Source organism: Mesoplodon bidens (genome assembly GCF_964165515.1).
Source record: "Mesoplodon bidens genome assembly, chromosome: 3".
NCBI classification, from domain to species: Eukaryota; Metazoa; Chordata; class Mammalia; order Artiodactyla; family Ziphiidae; genus Mesoplodon; species Mesoplodon bidens.
In genome coordinates this window covers 147348498-147373307 of record NC_138178.1, presented here as the reverse complement: position 1 = coordinate 147373307, position 24810 = coordinate 147348498, and the positions used below count along the sequence as shown (strand labels likewise).

Here is a 24810-nt window from a genome sequence, read left to right as displayed (position 1 = left end):
GGCAACAAAGTAATAAAAGAGGATGACTTCACTGGCAAGGAATTACAAACTGAAAAGAGGGCCAAATAAAACCCTAGAGAGTTCTTGTAAATTAAGAGGTAGTCAAAAGAACAAAGAGGCATCAACAAAGGAAAATAAAGTTACCTGCAAAATAGCATAATCATGAGGGTAGTGTAAAGTAACAGATCGTCAATGAGGAAAACATAAAAATGGAAGAAAGTATTCACAGGTATTTAAATAATGCAGCACTCACAGAGAATGAAGACTAAGAACATAGATTTGGCAATTAGAGATTATTAGCCCACAAAGACTGTAATTTCAATACTGTAACGAGGAAAAGAGTATGGATGGATCTTGAAGAAATGGAGCAGTTGACAAAGATGGTTTACTCCAGATGTCTATAAATGGAGAGAGAAAAAAGAAAGGATAGCTGATGGTATAAACAGAACTAAATAAATAGTTTTCAGGATGGGAGAGGGTTCTGCATGTTAGTATGTATCAGGCAAATAACCAGTACTGGCTAAGAAAGGAAAGAAAACAGTCCATGTTACCAGTGCACACTGATGTGGCAATGCAAAGTGAAAAATTTGGTATTTGATTCTCCCATTTATGGAAAGCTTAAAATTGATAACATTTGGTATTTTAGAACCACTATTTAGACAAAAGCAAAGGGACACTGATCTTCTGCTCTCTGTGTCCACAAAGAATGTATATGCTAGTTTTGACATCATTATACCAATGATGGATCTTTATAAATTTCACCTACATAATAGAAGACTTAAAATATGAGAGTAGGACAGTTAACGTTGATAAATTAAAAGAAAATGAATTTCAAGAACTCGAATTCTTGTTAATTCCCTAGTGGTTCAGTGGTTAGGACCTGGCACTTTCATTGCCAGCGTCCGGGTTATAACCCTGGTTGGGGAACTAAGATCCCGCAAGCCATGTGGCATGGCCAAAAAAAAAAAAAAAAAAAAAAAGAAAAGAAAAAGAGAGAGAGAAAAAAAGAACTCGAATTCTTATTTTTTTATTTTTACTTACTTACTTACTTACTTACTTACTTACTTACTTACTTACTTATTTATTTATTTATTTAGCGGTACACAGGCCTCTCACTGTTGTGGCCTCTTCCGTTGCGGAGCACAGGCTCCGGACACGCAGGCTCAGCGACCATGGCTCACGGGCCCAGCCGCTCCGTGGCATGTGGGATCCTCCCGGACCGGGGCACAAACCAGTGTCCCCTGCATCGGCAGGCGGACTCCCAACCACCGCGCCACCAGGGAAGCCCTTATTTTCTTATTTTAATACAAAAAAAGTTTTTAGGAAGCTTCATTCACATGTCATTATTTTTTAAAGTTTATATGTCCCTTTTGTTCCTTTCCCAATCTTAATGTAAACATCCAAGGAAAATAAATCTAAAAATTATATTCTTACTATAATTCAATGAATGATAGAAAACCTTCTACTTTTTAACATAACTATGATGCCAAGTCTGAAGAGAAGGGAGATGCTGGTACCTTAAGTAGTGAATATTGACAGCTGGCTATCACCAGGCAGAACTGGAAGACCCAGATATCTCTGAAGAAGCCTTGTATGAGAAGAATAGATCCCAAAAAAGCCACAAGAATAGCCAAGATGACAGCTAATACATTTTCCAGGATCTCACGATTTCTGTAGACAGAAAAATTTATGAGTAAGTATATCATCAATACAAGAAATTAATCAGAATGCAAAAAAGGAAGACATCAATATGAAGTTCATACTATGCTTGTTAAGATTTTTTTTTTAGTACTGGGTTTGAACAAGGTTTTGGATCATATGGAAAAAGTATGTTCAGTTTAGGTGGAAAACTGGCACACATTCTTATGTGCAAATAAAGCATGCTATAGTGGATTGTGAGGTTCTTATTATAATACATAATACAATTTCAATTTCTATGTTATAACTTTACTTTTCTTATCATCTGCTTCTCTGTCAAGTTTGTTGCCAAATAACTAAACAACCTGAATGGCAAATAAAGGAAATATACAAAGAAACAAGTTTGAAAAACAAAATCTCAAAAGAATTTCTAGAAAATTAAATTGAAAACATTTATATGACAAAGTTTGTAAGCAAATTTTGATACCAAGTGGTTTCATTTCCCATGTCTAAATCATCTGAAATAATCAGAAATCTTACTAAAATTACTTAAACACAGGCTCTTACATATGTTGAGAATGAAGGCAGTGACAGACCATCAATGCTGCCTCTATCAAAGTTACTGAGACAATTCTATATTTTACTAAACTGACACTGTAAAAGAAGCAGTATGATGTTCAACATACTACATACAGCAAAATGAAGATAATTTTTTTAAAATTTATTTTATTTTTTGGCCGCACTGCACAGCATATGGGATCTTAGTTCTCCGACCAGAGATCAAACCTGCACCCTCTGCATTGGAAGAGTGGAGTCTTAACCATTGGACTGCCAAGGAAGTCCCTGAAGATGACTTTTATAAATCATGCCAAAAAATAAGAATCTATCTTACTTCTTGGGGAAATTTTATTCAAAAAATGTTAAGTATGTGCTAAAACTCTTGATTTTAAAGAATATTTACTGACACAGGAACATGCTCAGTACATTGGCTATACAAAGAAAGGAGGACACAAAACTGTATACGAAGATACAAGTTCTATTACTTAAGAGACATACATATACAGGTTTAAAAAGACAATATATCAATTTGGTACTACTAATAATGGTTCTCTCTGGGTGGAAGGATTTTGGCTGGCCTCTGTCTTAAAATCTTTCTACATATTTAATAAAGAATTGCTTTCATAATCATAAAAAGATGTTTCTTTATATTACATCAATGCCCAATTTAAAATCAATTGACCTAAAAAATAAAATTCACAAACATCTCTGTACTATTTCACTTGATAGTTCTCCCAGATTAAAACAAGTTCAGTAGTAATTTCAAATCAATAAATGAAACACTGGTATTTTCACTTGTTCTTATATGGCAGTTGTGGAATTCCCGATTTGCCGAATCCAATGATCCCTGTCGGCCCTGTTACACTATATTCTGTCCATGTTGCTTGTCACTGTACTCTCCCTTCGGCTTTTGTTAGTTTTTAATCTTGATGATTCCAATTTATCAATTTGTTTTTTCATTGATCTGTTTTTGATGTCACATCTGTGCAATTTTGCCTAACCCAAGGTCACAAATCTTTTCTCCTACGTTTTGCTTTTTTCTGAATTTTATGTTTTAGATTTCACATTTAGGCCTATGATCCACTCTGAGTTAATTTTTGTAATATGATGCAAGCTAATAATACAAATTCTTTATTTTTCTCTTTTTTTTTTTTGCATATGGAAATCCAATGTTTCTAGCACCACTTGTTGAAAAGCTTATCCTTTCTCCACTTCACTGATCTGGGATATTATTTTGGCACTATCTAGGCCTGGAATTTTCTTTATGGGAAGGTGTTTAACTACAATGCCCATTTATTTAATAGATATAGGAACATTAAGATATTGTATTTCTTTCAGAACTTTGATAGTTTTTATCTCTCAAGAAATTTGTCCACTGTCAAATTTATTTACATACAGCTGCTCATAATATTTTATTATCCATTTATTACCTGTAGAATCTGTAGTGATATCCTAGCTCACATTCCTGATATTGGTAATTTGTAACTTTTTTTTTTGTCCTGATCAGCCTGGCTAAAGTATATTACTTTAATTGAGCTTTTTGGTTCCCTTTATTTTTCTCTACTGTCTTCTGTGTTTCTGAAATCAGAAATCTTCTGATTTCTGCTTGGTTCTTTATGATTTTCTTTCTTCTTCTTTCTTAGGCTTAACGTGATCTTCTTTTTCTAGTTTCCTAAGGGGGAAGGTGAAGTCACTGAATTGACTTTTCTTCTTATTCAGTGCTATAAGTTCTTCTAAGTACTGTGTTAGTGGCATCACAAAAATTCTGTTTGTGTTTCATTTTTATTTAGTTCAAAATATTTTCTAATCTCCCTCTTGATGTGTCCTTTGATGTATGAGTTATTTAGATGTATTTAGCTTTCAAATATTTAGGGATTTTCCAAGGTTCTTTTGTTACTGGTTTATAATTAACTCCGTGGTCAGGGAACACACTATATAGGACTCAAATCCTTCTAAATTTGATCCTTATATTATGGCCCAGAATATGGTCTATCTTGGTAAATGTTCTGTGTGCACATAAAAGAATGTGTATTCTGTGGTTATGAGTGGAGTGTTCCCTAAATGTCAATCAACTTAGGTTGGCTGACAATTATATTTTTGTTGATTTTCTACATACTTGTTCTATCAATTATTGAGAGAGGTGTGTTGAATTCAACTATAATTGTGAATTTATCCATTTCTCCTATTTCTATCAGCTTTTCCTTCAAAGCACTGTTTGAGATGTAAAAACATTTAGGATGGTTAAATCCTATGCATTAATTGACCACTTATCATTATAAAATGACCTCCTTTTACCTTGGTAATATTCTTTGCTTTGAAATCTACTTTGTCTGACATTAATTCAGCCACTCTAGCTTTACTGTGATTAGTGTTAGCATGGTATATCTTTTCTGTTTTTATATTTAAAGTGCATTTCTTGTAGGCAGCAAAGAATTGAGTCTTGTTTTTTTTCTCCAATTTGACAATTTCTGACTTTTCCAACTATCATCCTGTCATTTATCTTCTGTCAATCTGTTTTTTGATCTCTTTCCTTTTCTGCCTTATTTTAGATTAAGAGAGTAATTTTTATGAATCTATTTTATCTCCTTTATTTTTTTAACTTACTAGTTATAACTCTTTCTTTTGTTATTTTAGTAGTTGCTTTAGTATACATTTTATGACAGTCTACTTCAAGTGATGTAGTATAAGTATACATACAGCATAAGCAACTTATATTTAATTCATATACAGTATAAGAAACTTATAGTAGTATACTCTTATATGCCCCTTCCTGGCATTTATGCTATTATTGTCATGAATTTTACTTTTACTTATCTTATAAATCATACATCATTATTATTTTTGTTTAAACATCCAATTATGTCTCAAAGAGATTTAATCAGTAAGAAAAATTTTTATATATTTACTAATGTAGTTACTTACCATTTACAGTGGTCTTTTATTTCTTTGGGTAGGTCCATATTTCCAGTTGGTATTATTATCCTTCTGCCTGAAAGACATCCTGTAATATATTTTGTAGTGCGGGTCTGCTTGAAAAAAATTCTTTCAGTTTTTCCTAGTCGAAAAATGTCTTTATTTCATCTTGGTTTTTGCAGTTTTGTTGGCTATAGAATTCCAGGTTGAGTTGTTCTCTCCTTTCAATACTTTAAAAATGATGCTCCATCATCTCATTTGTATTTTTTCCAACAATAAATCTGATGTCTTCCTTATTCTTGTTCCTCTGTACAAACTACATCTTTTTTTCTCTTGCAGTTTTTAAGATTTTATCACTGATTTGAGCAATTATGTGCCTTGGTATAGTTTTTTTCATGTTTCTTGTACTTGAGGTTCATGAAGATTCTTCAATGTGTACATTTGTAGTTTTCATCAAATTTTGAAAGTTTTCCACCATTACTTCCTCAAAATTTTTTCTCTCTTCCTGTCTCCCTTGGCTTACTTTCATTTTGTATAGTCTTTTCATTGGGGGATGGGAGTAGGAGAATGATTCTTTTTTCTTTGTTTCATTTTTTAGTTTCTACTGCCATGCTGTCAACTTCACTTATATTTTCTTCTGTAATGTCTAATCTACCATTAATCTCATCCATTGTATTTTTCATCTCAGACATTTTAGTTTTCATCTCTAAGTGTGACTTGGGTCTTTTTTTTTCATACCTTCCATATCTCTACTTAATTTTTATTAACACGCAAAGTACATTTATAACTGTTTAATGTCTTTGACTGCTAATTCTAATATCAGTGACAGTTACAGGTTGGTTTCCTTACTTCCCTCATTATAAATCACATTTTGTCATTTCTTTGTATGCTTGGTAATCTCCGATTGGATGCCAGATATTGTGAATCTTAACTTTTTATGTGGTGAGAATTTCTGGATTTCTATAAATCTTGTTGAGCTTTGTTATGCTACTTGGAAACAGTTTGATCCTTTCAGGTCTTGCTTTTATGGCTTGCTAGGTGGGTCTGGAGCAGTGCTCATGCTAGGGCTAATTACTCCCCACTTCTAAGGCAAGACTTTCCTGAGTACCCTACACAATGCATCATAAAGTATGAATTATGGTGGGTGGGGATAGGCACTATCCCCAGCCCTGTGTGCCAGGCACTGTTCCTGTTTCTTTCACATCATTCTGACCCTGTCTTCCTCCTATACATTCTCTTACCAATACTCTGCTGAAGAGTTGAGGAGACCCACTAAAAATCTCTGAGGTTCTCTCTCTGAGCAGCAATCCTCTCTCTGATGTTCTATCCTACAGACTTGAGCTGCTCTAGTCTCCCTGGACTCTGAGCTCCATCTCCTCAACTCAGGAAGTCTGCTGGACTCTACTTCAGTACCACAGCCTGGGGACTCTCTTAAGGCAGTAAGGTGGGCTCACATAATTTGCTTCCCATCTCTCAGGAATCACGGTCCTTTTCTGTCTTATTTCCAGTGTCTTGAAAACCACTGTTTCATGCATTTTATCTGTTTTTCATTGTTTTACGTAGAAGAGTAAACCCAGTCTTTGTTACTCCATGTCAACTAGAAGCAGCAGTTGGTCACCAAGTTCATAATTGACTAATACTGTTTACTATTATACCTTTTATAGTTCGAGTCATATTACATATAACCTTATGGTCATTAACACCTCAAATTCTCTGGCTTTTAAGTACAGTTGTATGATTCTTAATGATAAAAACAATTTTTAAAATAAACATATTAAAATTTCCACAAAAAAAGCTTTTAATGGATTCAGGAGAGTCAATGTTTGGGAGCCTTACTAACTTAAATTTTATCTCAAGAGAACCAAAATAGAAAACACCTTCCAACATGGAAACCAAGTCAAATACTCAATGGGTAATTTAATACATTTCAATTTAAAAATAAAGTCTGCGTATATCTTTAATATCACACTATATTCTCACCTATCAAACAGGGCCAAAAGTGTGAGTCTGTCAAAGTTAATGCCGATCCACAGCTGGGGCAGGATCCAAAAGCGATAATAGTGTTTAACTTTTTGGGCAGCTTCTTCTGTTGGACCATAAGTAGCTGCCAAATCAGGGCTTAGGTCAATGTCTTGTTGCTCCAACAAGTCTGTATCGATGGTCAATAGTCTGTTCAATCGAATCTGTGGAAGAGAGAGCTAAAAGAAAATCAGCATTGAAAGGCTTAAAATATCTTTAATCAAGTCATGCTTCAAGGGCTATGCAATCAGCTTGCAAATTATCTAAACCTCCTTAATTCTCTACACTAGTCCACTCTTGTGGATATTTTATGATTGTTAGAAACTACAGAAGGTGACAAAAGGAAGTGAACTACAACAAAGGCCTTTTGGAAAGATTTTTCTAGGAAGTATTTGAAATTTTAGTATTTTATGATTGTATAGCTAGTGAATCCATTAAAATCACCAACAGGGAATCATTAGCGGCTTCCCTTCTCCCTACCCCTTCTCTTCTCTCATTAAGCTATGAACCTCACTACTGTGTCAAATCTAAGCTCCTCTGCATTGGATTCAATGCCTTCAAATCTCAATTCTTCGTACAGTCTCTTATCACTCTTATTGCTGTTTTCAAATCCCTCCCACACTCCTTTATTTTTGTTTTGGCAGGCTGCTCATCTGAGGCTATACAGGATAGTACCACATTACATTTCTTTCAGCTTCAACTCATCCATTCACCAGTTTCCCCTTCCTCTGAAAGAATCCAAAGTTTTCTGAATTTAGCATAGCACTAGCCAGCATTTTGCTGTCTCAAGGCTCTCATACCATTTAACAGTGGAAAATGCTACTATGCCATTTCATATAAAGGACTTGAGCAAACATAGATTTTGGTATCCGCACAGGGTCCTGGAAGCAATCCCCTGCGGATACCAAGGGATCACTGTAATCATTTCCCCATTTCTGCTTTCCTGTGGAGTTTCCAGGAATACACTGCAGCAGAAGAGTAGGAACAGTCTTTATTTTTCCTACACAGGGGTGGAGTAAAGTCAAGAAAATATGTTTCTTATATAACAGCCATTTCTGTCTCTAAGCATTGACAAATATCTCCCCAAACACTTTTTCTCCCATATCCTCTATGCCAGGGTTTCTCAATCTTGGCACTACAGGTACTTTCAAGCCAGATAATTCTTTGGGTGGGGGCTATGCTTTCCACTGTAGAACGTTTTACAGCATCCCTGGCTTCCACCCACTAGATACCTACAGCATCCCCCTGATTGTAACAAGCAAAAATATTTCCAGACATTGCCAAATGTTGAAAACTACTGTTCTGTGCCAATTCACATCTATGGTTTTAAAACCCTGCTCACAACTCATCATCTTCAGGAAGCCGCTAATAGTTAATCTCTTTGGCACTAAATTTATCTACATGTACCTTGTATCTCTTAAATATTGCTTATAAGGATTTCAACTGTTCTATCTTTTCTAACCTCAATATATATATTTTGATATACATCACACAAAGGCAGTGTTATCTTTTTAAAATATACCCACTGCATCTCATATGGCATTTTTTTATACAGCGGTAACATCACTAAGCACACACACTGGTATATGAATAACTAATAGTTAACCAACAGTTAGTAGATAAGTACCAAATCAGTTAGCTATGTACTAAAATCATAATGTTCAAAGTGAAGTTTTAAAATGGCAGTTAAAAATGGCACAACCAGATTATGACACTGGTGAGTAAACAGACCTCTATGTACCCTCAAAAGTATAGTTACTGATTCATAAATAGCTAATTAAACTTCATGGTGCTTTACGCTTGTTTGCTTCTTAACAAAGGACTTATGAGAAGAGATCCACTATGGGACAGCAAATGTGATTTTGCCAGTTTTCAACAAAACTGATATTTTGTAACCTCATCAATTTTCTGATTTGTATAGCTACTTAATCTGAAAATACAGCATTTTATAAAAATAAAGGAAAACCTACCACATCATGTGGATAAAATCGAACTGAGGTAGAACTGGATACATGTGAATCCGTGTCACTAAAGAAAAATGAAGAAGACTTTAGGGAATAAACAGCTTGTCAAGTAGTAGAAAGAAAAATAAGTCTATTAACAATTACATGATACTTACACTGTCTACTTTTCCATGTAAACTTCAAAGTACAAAATCGAATTTTCCTAGAGTTGTGATTAGGAGCATAGCCTCTGGGTCAAAGTATCTATATTCAAATCTCCTCATCAACTGAATGAGATCTTGGACAAGTTATCTAACCTTTTTATACCTCAGTTTCCTCATTGGTAACATAGGATAAAAGTACCTCTATGACAAAGTTCTTGTGAAAATTGTTTAAGAAAGCAATTAACATATTGCCAGGAGCCATAATAAATTTAACCTATGATATAATAGTCTAGGACGTGACAATTCAGTTTCCACAGTTCAGTCAAATTTAGATTTCAAAACTTAAGACCTTACCACATTTATGGTGTAAGGAATTGTTCTTATCTTGAATTATATTAAACATAATAAAGTGTTCCCATTGCTCCATCCTCCTATTGCTTCCACTATTACAAAATCATCTGAACACTCCAATCATTTTTGAGGGGGTGAATTCTGAAACTGGACTAAAGGAGCTTTATTAAAGAGTACAGTTTCTGAAATGTTCTATCGTTTCAGCATGCTAAGCTAAGTGATCACAAGACCCTATTGCTTTAAAGAGACCCATAAAACTGAAAAAACTAACTGCCCATAGATATGTAACATATAAATAGGTGTGTCCCACTATTAAATGGAAGTCCTAAAATAAGAATCAAATGACTCTTGTGGAAAAAAAGTGAGCTAATCAATCAACAATGAATTTCAATGCAGCAATTTGAATAGATGAGTAAGATTAACATTTCAGAAAAAAAATTTAACACATTCTAAACTATAATTGATTATGTTATACGACCAAGATTTCTATTTCTTATTTGCTTTCCTCCTAACTTCTCTGTTATCTTACATAATTCCTTCCTGAGGGAAGGAGAGAAAAGAAACTAAATGCAACATATTACCCACATTTTAAGAAATTCCTACTTCTTACAGCTGGTAAACACATTTTAAAACAAAATAAAAGATAATCATTTAAAAAGACACTTGATCAAAACCCTCACACAGAAATAAAGATTTGAAATTACACAAAGAAAGGAATCGATGGGTTTGAACTTAGCTGTGTAAATATTTTTCTAATCAGTTTTTTCCATCATGCGATATACATACATAGTTAAATTTGAAATTGCAGGAAACTGCTGTCTCATGGTAAGATCTACAGGAAATGTTTACTTAATTTTTTAAAAATACATAATAGCTTTTGTTTTAAGAATAACAGCTTTCTTTTTTTCCACAGCAAAAAATTCTACTTTAATTCTTTGGCGACAAATGCATAATGACCATTTATTTAACCCAATATAAACAAATGTTTTCAAAATAACTTTTCTATCTCAATGTTTACAAACTTTAAAAACGGCAAACATATGCAAGTATATACACTCCCCTAATATGACTTCACACATACCAGATATTGGATGCTCTTCTTGCTGCTGGTTCAAAATTCACAAGTGACATATCACAGCCACCAGTCTCATAAAGCGTAGAAGAGAACTTACCTAGCAAATAAATGATTTTTTTAAAAAAGCCATTAGAATACTCAGAAATTTTCCTTCATGAAACACTAATTTTAAGCTTGTTACAATCTAAGAAAATGTACTATAACCTTCTTTTCACAAAATATTTAAAAAACAATGATCTACATGTAATTCAGCATGATGTGAATTGAAAAGGAATGCTAAACAGTGTGGCAAAATGTCAACATACATAATCAGGTATTAAAAGTGATTTAAGTCAGCTTGTAATAGCAGTCTCCTTCTCTTTTCTCCTCCCAGCACATTCTCAATTCAAATTATAATACAAACAAACTGAATGTTGTTTAAAGGTCACCTGACCACTACTTACAAGTGGTGAGTAGCCATTTGGAGGGCTGCTTAAGTTTTAAGATAGCTCAAACTGCAAGACAACAAATTTATGTGATTACCTTCAGAGTTTTTTGGTTTTGTTTTACTTTTAAGAAGAAATGAAAAGTATCAAAATGGATCTAAGGAAGTTCAATGAATGAAGTATAATAATGTTGGTGACAAACTACAGTATTCAATGAATATTAATAGTTGTATGATTCTACAAGAACTCTATGAAAGAATTCAGGAACACCATTTGCTGTAGCCAAGTATCTACAGAACTGATAAAAGGCTTAGAAATTTTATTGGTTGCAAAGAATATAGGTTTGAAAAAAAAACTCTCTTAAAACGAACTGTATAACGTAAAATGATTTCTGATAATGGAATTTTAGAAACCTGAATACTGTCTGAAATGCATGCTGTACTTTGAAGATCTATGGTAAGCCATATCAATGGTGGGTAGGGAGCATAAATAAATGAATATAAATTTCTAGTAGGACAATAAGATGAGGTATATAACTGCAACTGTTTGAATCCAGTCCAGACTGCCTTTTGAGTATTTATGAGGTTTTTGTTTTACTAGCTAGAACTACTGAGGTTATAAATATGAGAAATCTAAAGGGCAATTTCAACTTGATGACAAGGCTAAAGGATTTCTTTTCCATGACTACAATGAAAACAGTATACAATAAGAATTTTTATTTAAGTGAAATCCTTGAAAAATGACAATAAAAGGCCCCCATAATGTTCTAATATAACCAAGGGTTCACAGAACATTTCAACAACTACTTCTTTCGTCAAAAGGACTAGAATCAGAAAAAGTACTTTATTAAATAGGATTGAGTACTTTCTATGAGTCATAATATTTTATCCTATTATGGTGTTTTCTATAGTAGCATTATTTTTGGTCAAAATACTCCTGAGATAAATTAGGGAAAAAGGCATTCTGTGAAATGCTCAGCTCATTTGCTGTTTTTCAAGGGAGGATTACTGAGCATGTAGATTATCTAAAACTCCGCTTTTTACCCCCCTGTCTTCTAGCCATGAGTTCCTCACTCTTAGCACCTCTAACAGAAACCAGAGTAGGGAACTAAGATGAAATGATAAGAGTTTTCTGAAGTGATAGGGTGGGTTGAAGAAATTGTTAGTAAAGACAAAAGTTAAAAACTGCCTTGACTGAGATTTTAAATTATTATTATTATTATTATTTTTTTTGCGGTACCCGGGCCTCTTACTGCTGTGGCCTCTCCCGTTGCGGAGCACAGGCTCCAGACGCGCAGGCTCAGCGGCCATGGCTCACGGGCCCAGCTGCTCCGCGGCATATGGGATCTTCCCGGACCGGGGCACGAGTCCGTGTCTCCTGCATCGGCAGGCGGACTCCCAACCACTGCGCCACCAGGGAAGCCCTAAAATTATTTTTAAATTGTAACTTTTTATGCTGTGCTCTTTCCTTACTTATTAGCATGTATAATCAGAGATGGGCTGTGCTAAAATTAACTTAGATTAACAGAAAAAAAAGAAACACCTGATCAAAATCACAGATTGCATAAATGCAGAAGAATATAAAATCATATTAAATGACTAAATCACAGAGTAACAGAGCTGGGCGGGCTAGTATGAAATCCAGTAAGAATGGAATACATAAATATTTGTGTTTATATCACATAATTTGTGTGTATTTTTGAAATAATTCTATATTCAGTAGAATTTAAATTTTTGGAGTATATTCTGAGTATTTAAGCATTCCATGGGATTTTTAGTAATATAAGCCCTGTTCTTGGGATATTAAAAATAATAAATATTTATATGCAACTGAAATCAACTAAAATATTACTCTTTGTAATTTTCAAACGAAACAGTAAAAGATGATTAAGTCATTACTGCAACTATGTTGTCTTTTATGTATAGATGTCTAGTATGAAACTTATAAAGAAATGGGTGCATTTTAAATAAAAATAAAACAACCCCCCAAAAGCTTTTCAGAAAGAAAGCTGGAAAAACTGAGTAGTTTTATTACTACATAAATCTACAACTACAACCACAAATCTACAACTCTGAATGCATACAAAACCACTGAGTAACAAGGAATAAAATTTAAAAATTTAAACAAGGCATAACACATGTCTAAGAAAAGGGCAGTTATAATTTCAACAAATGTGCATGACTTCAACAGTGCTTGTTTTTTTTCCCTAAGAAGCTTCTGTCTACCTACTAACTTTACAAACATGGCAGGTTCATAAAAACATACATGGCATATGTCAGAACAAACTAACTTTGCATTAAGGCTTCATGGTGTAGTCCCAACTTAACTCCACCAAAAGAACAGATTCTATGTCCCTCTTACGGCTTTGGGCTTGGCAGCTGACAGCACTTCAGAAGTAACAAATTTTATTCAGAAGATAATTCAGAAAACTAAGTTACACTAAAAAGTGTTTAGCTTCAGGTTTCAGTGAAAAACTTAGTAACATTTTAATATATGAATATAATAATCTTCAAAAATAACCAAAACAGAAATAAGTACATATTGCTATTGGTTTATAAAAATTAATAATATCTTAAATGTGTACAAATCTTCTTAGCAAACATAACAACTTGACATATATCTCATTTGAGATTAAAACCATAATCACAGTTAAGCTTTCTGAACTAATAAGTAAATGTGCCCTTATTAATAACCCTATTTTAATAAGTATTCTGTATTTAGAAAAATACTTCCATTTAAATATTATTTCTAATGAACATTAATTGGGAAGAAAGTAGAACATCAATGAACTATGTCCTCCTCACATGCATTATGATTATAAACTAAGTGATCTCCTCATAATTCAACTCCCAGGTCATAACTAATTATATCTAACAGTATGGCTCTGTCATGATTTTAAAAGAAAATCATTAATTTCTGACAAACAAGATTGGAGGCTGGAATTTCAGACTTAATAATGACATTGGCCATGATATAGCATCTCTAAGATAAAGAAAAGTTAAGGTACCCGGTATTTCTGTTTCAAATATTCAATAATGACTGCTACTGTCTTCAAAAATTCAATTTAATTCCACAAAACCCTATTTTTCTTGAGGTGGGAGAATTTCCAGTAACCACAGGTCAATACATAAGTGATGAACAAGAAGATAAGGAAAACTGAATATTGATTTAAGGAACAAGGACACTTGAAGCATTTCCCTGAAGCCACAAATTCAAAATAAACACTGGGGACTTCCCTGGTGGTGCAGTGGTCAAGAATCCGCCTGGCAACACAGGGGACACGGGTTCGAGCCCTGATCCGGGAAGATCCCACATGCCGCGGAGCAACTAAGCCCGTGTCCCCAACTACTGAGCCTGCGCTCTAGAGCCCGCGAGCCACAACTACTGAAGCCCGCGTGCCTAGAGCCCGTGCTCTGCAACAAAGAAGCCACTGCAATGAGAAACCCACGCACCACAGCGAAGAGTAGCCCCTGCTCACTGCAACTACAGAAAGCCCGTGTGCAGCAACGAAGACCCAACGCAGCTCAAAATAAATAAATTAAAAAACAAAAAACCAAAATAAACACTGGCAAAACACTGATAAAAGACATAGAAATTAATGAGATTCTCTAATTAGTCCTATCAATAAAGATCCTCACCACGTAACACAAAGTTCAGTTTATATTGTGAGAAACCCTTAATGCATTCTTAATGTCACTCATTTCACTTATTTATCTTAGAAAGAGGTGGTTACCAGAAGGACAAATCATCCGTAGGGTTGTTCCAATCTTCCTAGCACCAACGACAAAGAAGGCCTCTTACATTTCTTGGACGATTTCGTTCTGTAGAACCCCACCCTACACCCCCATTCATTTTGCATTCTCCAAGCCTAACCCTGATACACTGCTTGACTTCTCACTTTTCTAGCATTATTCTTAGCGCAAGGAGGGGCTACAAGAGCAAAGAGAGAGAGAGACAAGGGAGGCAGCTTTACGAAGTGTTTTTAGAAGACAACTGGGGGACTACACACATCTCTATGACGAACTTGAGTACTCTACGAGAAGTGTCTTTTTCTGGCGGTGATGAGTATTGTGCTCACAATATCATTCCAATGAATACATGACACCTTTAAGAGAGGAGGCCTTGACAAGTTCCCATTTCTTGGATAGCACCCCCCTTACTATGAGTGGTGCCTGTGAGTCTCTGAGGAAACAAGAGTTTTCACCCAGACGGAAATGACTCATTTTACTGCTGCTTACAGGTTTATGGACCTGTTTCTCCCTAGACCAGGGATCAGCAAACTTTTTCTGTAAAGGGACAGATAATAAATATTTTAGGCTTTGTGGGCCAGATGGTCTCTGTTGCAACAGTTTGAGTCTACCACTGTAGCGTGAAAGCAGCCACAGAAAACACATAAAATATTTACTTTATTTACAAAACAAGCGTCAAGCTAGATATAGTCACCAGGCCATAGTTTGCTAAAGCCTGTCCTAGACCAAAGGCCTTACTCTTATAAAATCTCTTTAATTCTTGTGCTAAATGGAAATCAAGTCACTATGTTGCTCCTGTTCAATACGACAACCAGCCCTTCTTCCTAGAACGTGCAATGATGTGCTAGGTTTTTAAAACAGGAGAAGGATAAGAAAAAGGGTAGAAATGAGAAGAAAGAGGTTGGTTTAGAAGAGAGCTTTTGAGTACTGGTAAGAAAAGACAGATAAACTCTATTGCTTGGTAACAGTGAAAGAGATTCATATACTGATATATTTTACTGCCATGGTCACTGTTCGCTAGTTCTGACTTAACACAACATGTCAATTCATTAAGTGGAATCCCCAGATCAGGTGAACCTTCCAGAAGTGAATGTACAAGTTCATATTCTGATATAATTTCATCATCTCACATCTCCTTCAAAAGGGCAAGTCTTCCTCATCTTGGTAAAATAATCCATAACAATGACATCGATGACATTACAAGTGATCAGATAAATAAACAAAAAAAGTCACAGAATGGGAGAAGATATTTGTAATTTGTATCTGACACATTAGTTGTATCTAAAATATCAAAAGAACTCTTAAATGTCAATAATAAGACAAACAGCTTGATTTTAAAACTGAGTAAAAGATTTGGACACACTTCACAGAAGATATATATATATATATATACACACATATATATATATATACATATATATATATATATGTATAGTCAATAAACACACCAAAGGATCCTCATCATCCCTGCTCATAGGAGAAATGCAGATTTAAGCCACAATGAGATATCATTATACACCCATTAGGGCTAACATTTAAAAGGCCAAAAATAGCAAATGTCAGTGAGAATGGGAACAACTGGAACTCATACATGCTGGTGGGAATATAAAATTACTTTTGAAAACATTTTAGACATTTTATTCACAAGAGCCAATACCTGGAAACAACACAAACTTGTCCATTGACAGATGAATGAATATAAAATATATAGTAAGCTCATAAAATGAATACTCAGCAACAAGAAACATACTGCTAACAACATAATGAATCTCAGAAGCACCAGGCTAAGTACAAAACTAAACACAAAAGGTTTCATATTGTGTGACTGCATTTATATGAACTTCTAGGAGAGGAAGAACATAATGGCATAAAGCACACAGTGGATGCCTGTGGCCAGGAACAGAGGAGGCGCAGACTGCAATGGGGGCACAATCTTTTGAAGACAATGAAAATGTTCTGTATCTTGGCTGTGGGATTTCACAGGCTTGCACATCTGTTAAAACTCACCAAGTTGTACATGTTGAATGAACACAATTTATGATGCCAAAATTATATGTCAATAAAGTTGATTTAAAAACAAACAAGAAAAAAAAGACTAGTCAGGTAAAAGACCAAGTAGATGGATGAACATGAGACAGCATGTAGTCAGTGAAATTCCCACACGTTACTAATCAAGGTTTTGGAGAATGAGTGACATCCATTGTTTTGTTTTTGTGTTTCATTTTTAAAATATGACGCATCGAAAGATTCAAAAGCAGTATATAAAATGAAGAAAGTTCCCCACTCCCCACAGAAAGCCACTGCCAAGAGCACTTTCTGGGTTCTTCTGAAAAATTTTTATCTACATTTTGTCTCAAAGCAAATGGATCATTCTCTTCATACACACTTTCTAAAATTTACTTCTTTTGCTTACTAAATAGCTTACTTTTCATGTCAATAACACATATATATCAAGTTCTGAACATCATAGTTATGTTCATGAATAATACACCAGGGGTTCTCCAGTAACAGACATTTAGATTGTTTACAGTTTTCCAAATTACAAGCAATGCTACAATGAATATCCACGTACATATATCTTCGCATGTTTGTGAAACTTGTGGATTAAAATATATTGGCATTTTTGGTCTATTGTTCTAAACCTCCCTCCAAAAATGTTCAATCTTGTAGTGGTCTATTTCACCAGACCCTTTCCAACAATGGACATCACTACACATTCAGTAGATGAAAAATATCATAATCCTATTTTTAATTTGCAATTTTAAAAATTATGAGCAAAGTTGAGCTGTTTGCCCATAATTGCAAGCTACTTGTAACTCTCAACTTTTCTAGTAGGTCATTGATCTTAATCTTACTGATCTGAAGTGTTTATTGTCTTACTGTGGCAAAGACTGATGACTGGCCTCCAGTATGCATCTTGTCCTTATCCCTTTTCAAAATAGGACCTTCCCCTCAGTGAATTTCAGCTGAGCCTATGTCTATCTACCTAGAGACCTCTCCCAGCCTCTCCTGAAGCTAGAAGTTGCCATGTGACTATGTATGAGCCCATGGAAGGCAGGAGAAGTGACAGGCACATTTCCCAAGTCACAGTCTGAAACATAAAGGCTAGCTGTCCTTGACCTTTTTTTAGCACCCCCCTCCCCACTGCCCTCCTGTCTGGGGGTAAATGTCAACAACGGGAGCAGTCACCATGGACCAAGCAGGGAAGCCATATGTGGAAGATAAAAGAACCAACCCATCTGCTAGGGACGGCTCCCAACAGACTGTTATGAGAGAAATGTAAACTTCTCTCTAATTTCAGTCACTGATGGGGGATGAGGGAGGGCAGGTCTCTCCATTAAAGACTCTACCTATATTCTAACTAATGCACATACTAATCAATTTAATTTAGAATCTTAAGAATGTTAACGTTAGAAAGCAGTTAATCTAGTGCTTCAATGAATTCTTTACAACACAGACTGGCAAGAGACAAATCAGATATCTCAACCAGTCTCTGTTATCTTCCGTAAAATTCCTAGAGCAGTTCAAGCATCCCAAACTTTTAAAAATAATATGCCGGTAGTCTTTCCACAGTAACAATGATAAACTTCTGAGCATTTCCAGGAAATGACGGTTAGAGTAGATAAAATATAATTTATCTAGGTTTATTTTTAATATTTGTGGGGATAAAACAGACACTCTCAAACCCTGCCAGATAAAGTGTAAACAAGCTTTCCATAAAGCAATTAAGAGTATACATCAAAGTCTCAATAATGTTTATTTCCCCTTGACGGATAATTCCATTTCACTGTATTTGGCCTAAGGACATAATCACAGCTGTACAGAAAGGGCTGTGCAAAGGATGTTCAGCAGAGTGTTTATTACAATAGAAAATATCAGGAATCATCTTGAAGACTAACAATGGGGTTAGTTAACTGGTTAAATAAATTGTAATAAATAATAATGTTAACAATAATAGTGATGATTATTTATGTAATTTACTATTGCCGGGCACTGTTCTAATTGCTTTCAATATTTTAATAGGTATAATCCTCACCACAAACCTATGAAGTATTATTACTATCCCCCCCTTTGATACATAAGGAAACTGAGGCACAGGGAGAGAAAATAACTTGTCCAAGGTCACACAGCTAGGAAGTGGTAGAGCTTGCATTTGAGGCCAGGAAGTTTAACTCTAGAGCTCACTATTCTACACTACCTTTCATGTAGCTCGCAGTGATAAAATATTACGCAGTCACTTAAGAACAAGTTAAAAAACAACATGAATAAATGTTCAAATGTGCTAAGAGAAAACAGCAAGAAGCAAAACTCATACAGTGACATAAAAGTCATACAACATCATCCCAGTTCTGTTAGAAAAGCATATACATGTATGCATTAAAAAAGAAAGGAAATAAAAATAAAATGTTAATAGTGACTATCTCTGAGTGGTAAGACTGCAGATGACTTAATTTTCTTCATTTTATTTTCCAGTATTTGTAAACTTGTATTAGAACATGCTTTTCCCATCCTTACACCAAAAAGTACAAATAGAATACATCCCCCTAAATTCTTAATACTTCTTCCTTCTAGAGATAATGAAGCATTTTTACTGTTTCCATAAAAATAAACATTTTACTTTCATTTATAAATACTGGAGATATGGGGATATATGTATATGTACAGCTGATTCACTTTGTTATAAAGCAGAAACTAACACACCATTGTAAAGCGATTATACTCCAATAAAGATGTTAAATAAATAAATACTTTGTGTTGCCCTCCCCTGCAAAAAGGTACAAAAAAATAGAATTTGTATTCAAAAACAACAATAAAGGGTAAGATCAAGGTTGTTTCAAAAAAGAATAACTTTTAGTTTAGATGAATGAAAAAGATCTACCATAACATAGGAGACTAAAGTATGGACTCCAAGGTCCCTTTAAAGCCATCTTGACTTTTATTTATAGTAATGAGAAGTACTTAATGACAGAGCCCAAAATGTTACAGAGTAGTCCATAATAATATAATCTATTTTAAACACTAAGACTAACATAAAAATCACTGAAAGTATTATAGATCATCTGAGTCTCTGCTTTTTAAAATAAAAAATTTAAAAGCCTCCAAATTGTATTTCTCCTTAATAACGCATAGCTGCTATAAACTGCTTAAGAAGGTCAATAGGGTGTTGCCAGATTTCCGTTAAATCTTTTTCTAGAGCTGATCACATTTTCAAGGTAATAAGTTCTGTAGTAAAGCGGATTATCAGAAAGAATACCTTCTTTGTAAATACTTGTACAGTAATGAAATTTTTAAAAAACCTTAGAAAAATCAATTCATTACTCTTTAAACCTCTAATACATTAACGAAATTAAGAAAGTCTTAAATTCAGAGGAACACTACCTATGATATTTATATATTTTACATTTATGTCTTGATAAACATAAAACTCTATTGTCCTCATTTCTTGCCTATAACAGTATTTTTATTTTTCACATGAAAATAATTTTATATATACTTCTCAAAACATATCCTCACCACCACTAATTTCATACACAGAAAAAAAAAGACAAATTTTCCTGTTTGATCCTATCTAGAATACTTCCTCTGAGATGTGATATATATTAAGAGTTTAACTATCAATTATAATAACCTATTTCATCACTACATCAATTTATTAGTCTTAATTCACAAGCAGAAGCCAGGATTAACATAAAAACTGTCTCTTGTGTGACTTACCTGGGTAATAACCAAAAGTTTGTTTTATTTAGTAAAACTGCAGTTTAATTCAGACTATAGTATGAAATCAACTGCAAATAAGTTCAACAAAAGGCTGATAAAAAGAAAATTAACCTTTAGAACGTGGTTTTTACAAAAAGAATAACACGTTACATTGAAGGATTTGAGAAATTCTTTGATAGTAATTTCCTTTTCAAAGATTTTAACTTCAAAACTTACCCATCACTTACATAATTATTTAAACAAAGTTTCCATGGAAATGAAGTGTATAAATGAGAAAGGAAGCCATCCAAATTTTTCCAACCAGGTTCTAAATTATACACTAATAATTCAGTTTTAAAAGTTATGATGAACAATTATTATGCCTGTGGAAAATGGATGATGAAAATGTATTTTCCTCTGCTGATTAAGCTACTAATAAAACCTTATAATGCCATCATCAATGAACTTTTCCACCATGTCCGGTGCTACCTGATAATCTTGAAATGCTAGATAAAATGCAACAGAAAAATGATTCTCAGGATTTAGTATAGGAAATGGATGTGGTTATCTATTATGACATCACAGAGTAAAAATGTCAAAAACATAGTTAAGGAAAACTACCTAGGCTTGGAATTAAATAATGCCTGACTGCAAGTTTCCTTTAATCAAAAAAGGCTAATATTCCCCACTTTAAAAAGTAAACACACAATTACAACATATACATGTATACACATGAAAACATTTATATGCACCCAAACATATATATGTATAAGTGGATATATGTAAGTTTGAGTGTGTATGTGTATGAGTGTGTTATATAAATGTATTATGTGTATTTATAAATTTTCACATGTAAAAATTATACATTTAAAATTTTCAGTTGAAGAAGCTAAATTTGGAAGGAAGCAATCCTTTGTAAATACTCCATACTTTCAGGGAATATCATGGCTAACTTCAACATATTTGAGTATACAGTATCCAAATTCATTCACACAAAATTATTTTACTACTGTTAATTAAAATCATGTAGAAAATTAAACTACGCAACAAAAATATTCTAGTGTAATATATTAAAAAATCAGTGTCTCTACCAATTCCTTCAAGTTCAGCAGCAGTTCATTTTAAGAATCTTTTTTGGCCAACCTTATGTGCTATGAAACGAACAGGTATACACTCTCCATTGATTGTGTCTTTTGTGCTAATTATTACTAAGCATTCAATTTGGCAACGTTCAATTACCACAGGCCAAGAACTATCAGAAAGCAGTTAACACAAAAGATAAAATCCAAATTTTAAGAGAATATCCTGAATATTCACCAGTAGATGCTAAATTGATATGTACATATTCTCAATAATCTGCATGTGGTTTAAGCACGGAACTTTATAACTAAATCTTGCTTAGCAAGTTTTTTGAGAAATTAAGAATTTTTACAAAGGAAAATCACCTACTGGTTCAATTTATTCTTCATCTGACAAGAGTTTAAAAATCCAAAATGGATTAAAACTAAGCTTAGCTAATCTACTACCAAATGATCAATGGACAATGGTGATAGTGACTGTAATTTTACACATACAAATTGACAAGTCCTCTGTTTATAGGAACTTTGGGTTAACCCAAGAGAAACGTCAATAAAAAGATACTATTTACTCAATATATTTGCAGCTAAGGAAGCATCCCTACTTTCAGTCAAAGTAACTAAATTGAAGTTTACCTTACTCTTTTCAAACACCCTCTTTATAGACTCCCTGCTCTCTGCAAATTACAAACTCAAAAGCAAAAGCACTCTAAAATTAAAATGTTTTATTGCCTTCTCATTTTATTTAGAAATCACCGTACATTCTAATGTATAAATATCTTAGATGACCACTTTCAGCTTTCTATAAGATTTGCTAAAGATGACAATTTTCATCAATATGCATATCTAATACTTACTAATTCTCTCTGTAACTAAGAGTTTTTACAAAATGGGAAAAGAGTCAATAAACAGCATATGAAATTTTATTATACCTATTTTGGGCACCCTATACCATACATCCTTCTAGTAAAAGCATCAACTAAATTATCTTCTTTATAAATGAAAGACAGTTATAACATGGAGAAACAAAATCACAGTAAGCAAATATAATACTTTGAAATGTGTATTTCTGAATAACAAGATTTTCTTCTTCATTATATTTACTTAAATTGCTATTAATCTGCATTTTGAGCACGAGAAAGCTGAACCGGACAGAGAAATAGAAAACAAACCAGTATAAAATACTGTCTTTTTAAGGCATTACTGAGGCTTTAAACTATACCACCTCTCTGAGAATTAACTATTTAATAACTTATATTTCTATTTTTAGATGTATTAACAGGAAAAAGAAAAAACTTTATAAAGTCATTTGATAGTGGTATAGAGCCATCATGTCCTCAGAATACTGCATTTAGAATTATAGTAAGTCCTACTTCTGACAGACATTGAAGTAAAATATAGAATACTTAAAAGAAAGATTATACAGCAATAGGCCATTAGAAAGTACTTTTGCCTTTTCTGCAGCAGAGAATTCAGAGAAATTAAGGTTCAATCAAAATAATTTTTAAAAATTCAACATTTCACCACATGGTACAAATGCCAAGAAATAATAAAATTGCCCAAATCGTTATAAGAGGACAGTAAAGCATGAACATTTATTAATACTTTACCATTAATAACGGACATGCTCAAAAGAAAATGTAGAGTAAGAGTTGAAAGAAACAGAAAAGGGAAAAGCAAATATCAAATTTTCCTTATACACAGGGCAAATCCTAAAAAAAAGTGCTCTTATGCATAGTTCCAAAATGAAGCTATCTCAGGAAAGAAGTGTAATCATTGTTACCCATTATCTGCCACATCAAAGTTTTAAGTCACCAAGATTATATAAGGCCTGCGTACCAAGTTCATCGTGCAAACTGCTGCCGCCTACAGCAGATGCATTGTCATGTGATGCTTCTAAGTGGACACTCCCATTTCTCACCAGCAAGGAGGCACTAGCACTGAGCACTGCAGCCTGGGAAGGGGGGCGGGACTGGACTTTGACCTGGGCTGTGGACTGCTGGTCTTGCTGACCATCTTGAAGGCTAGGAAAAAACATGGATTGGGGAGACATTACAGGGAAGAAAAGAGAAAACAATAGCTAGAAGTCAATATAGAAAACTAATTTTAAAAGATTTCAATGTAACCTAAGAGCGAGCCAACAAACTTTGCAAAATATGCAGATCATACTGCCGGCTTAAAATTTCCAGTCTTTAGAAATCTGATTCACGGTGATGAACACAGAAAAAGTTCAATGTATATGTAAAGCAACCAATCTGTGACACCTTTCCACCTCAAGACAACAAAGTTCTAGTATAAGGAAAAAAGCAGCAAAGAAGAGTCACAAGTACACTAAATATATGTAGGCTGTAGCTGGTCCCTCATAGAAAAAACCTATTTTTTAGTTCAATATGCATTTTTATAAATAACCTTGATATAATTATTCTAGAATTGTTCTTTCAAATATTCTGGCACCTCAAATTCACAATAAGACAAAATTTCTATGCACTTGAAAACCAAAGAATCTTTATCAAATGCAACCAAGATGACAATTTTGAATCAAAAGAAAATCACAAACTAGTGAAGATAACCAGAATAAAAAACACTGAATCAAGTGAAATAAAAATGACTGCTGAGATGCTAGAAGAAATATAATTCATATATAAAGTGATTTTTCTACCAAAAGCCTACATAGTTCTGCAATAAGGCCACAGGCTTTATATACAGGTGTTAGTTAACAATAATTACATTCCCTTAGTGAATTTTGTTCTTATCTTTTCCAATTCATACCAAAGTTTCATTACAAGAACCCATCGTTTTACAAAACCATAAAAATAATTTGGAAAACAGTAATTTCTCAAGGGATATTATAATCTTTTCTGAATTTTACAAAAATTTAAAAATACTTAGTATTTTGTGATTATAAATGTTATTAAAATTATCTAAATTATCTAAAAATTAGATAAAATTAAGAAACTATATTATATTCTTAACTCATTTTATGTTTATATATATTTTTAAACACTATGAATTTAAATTTTCTTAGTATAACACTCAAATTTAAACTGATCAAACTCATGAAAACACTTTGAGTATAATTATTATATGTCGTTCTCTACATGATGTTCAATGCAACTCTGCACTATTATTAAAATTATTAGACCTTTTAGGAATTAAAAGAAGTATGTTACTTAGAATGGCCTCATTCGGTAACTTTATCATT

General features: G+C 33.7%; 1 protein-coding gene across 5 annotated transcripts in view; it reads right to left on the bottom strand.

Annotated features, from left to right (window-relative positions):
* PCNX1 (pecanex 1) overlaps positions 1-24810 on the bottom strand; it is a 175996-nt gene that overhangs the window by 76039 nt on the left and 75147 nt on the right. For 2 of the 5 annotated variants that reach the window (XM_081227688.1, XM_081227689.1), the window contains exons 8-12: positions 23448-23632; positions 10668-10758; positions 9099-9156; positions 7090-7307; positions 1518-1671 (exon numbers count right to left, since the gene is read on the bottom strand). In XM_081227688.1, coding sequence (XP_081083814.1) covers positions 1518-1671; positions 7090-7307; positions 9099-9156; positions 10668-10758; positions 23448-23632 — 706 coding nt within the window. The remainder of the gene's footprint in view (positions 1-1517; positions 1672-7089; positions 7308-9098; positions 9157-10667; positions 10759-23447; positions 23633-24810) is intronic. The other 3 variants (XM_081227690.1, XM_081227691.1, XM_081227692.1) reach the window with 3 other exon arrangements.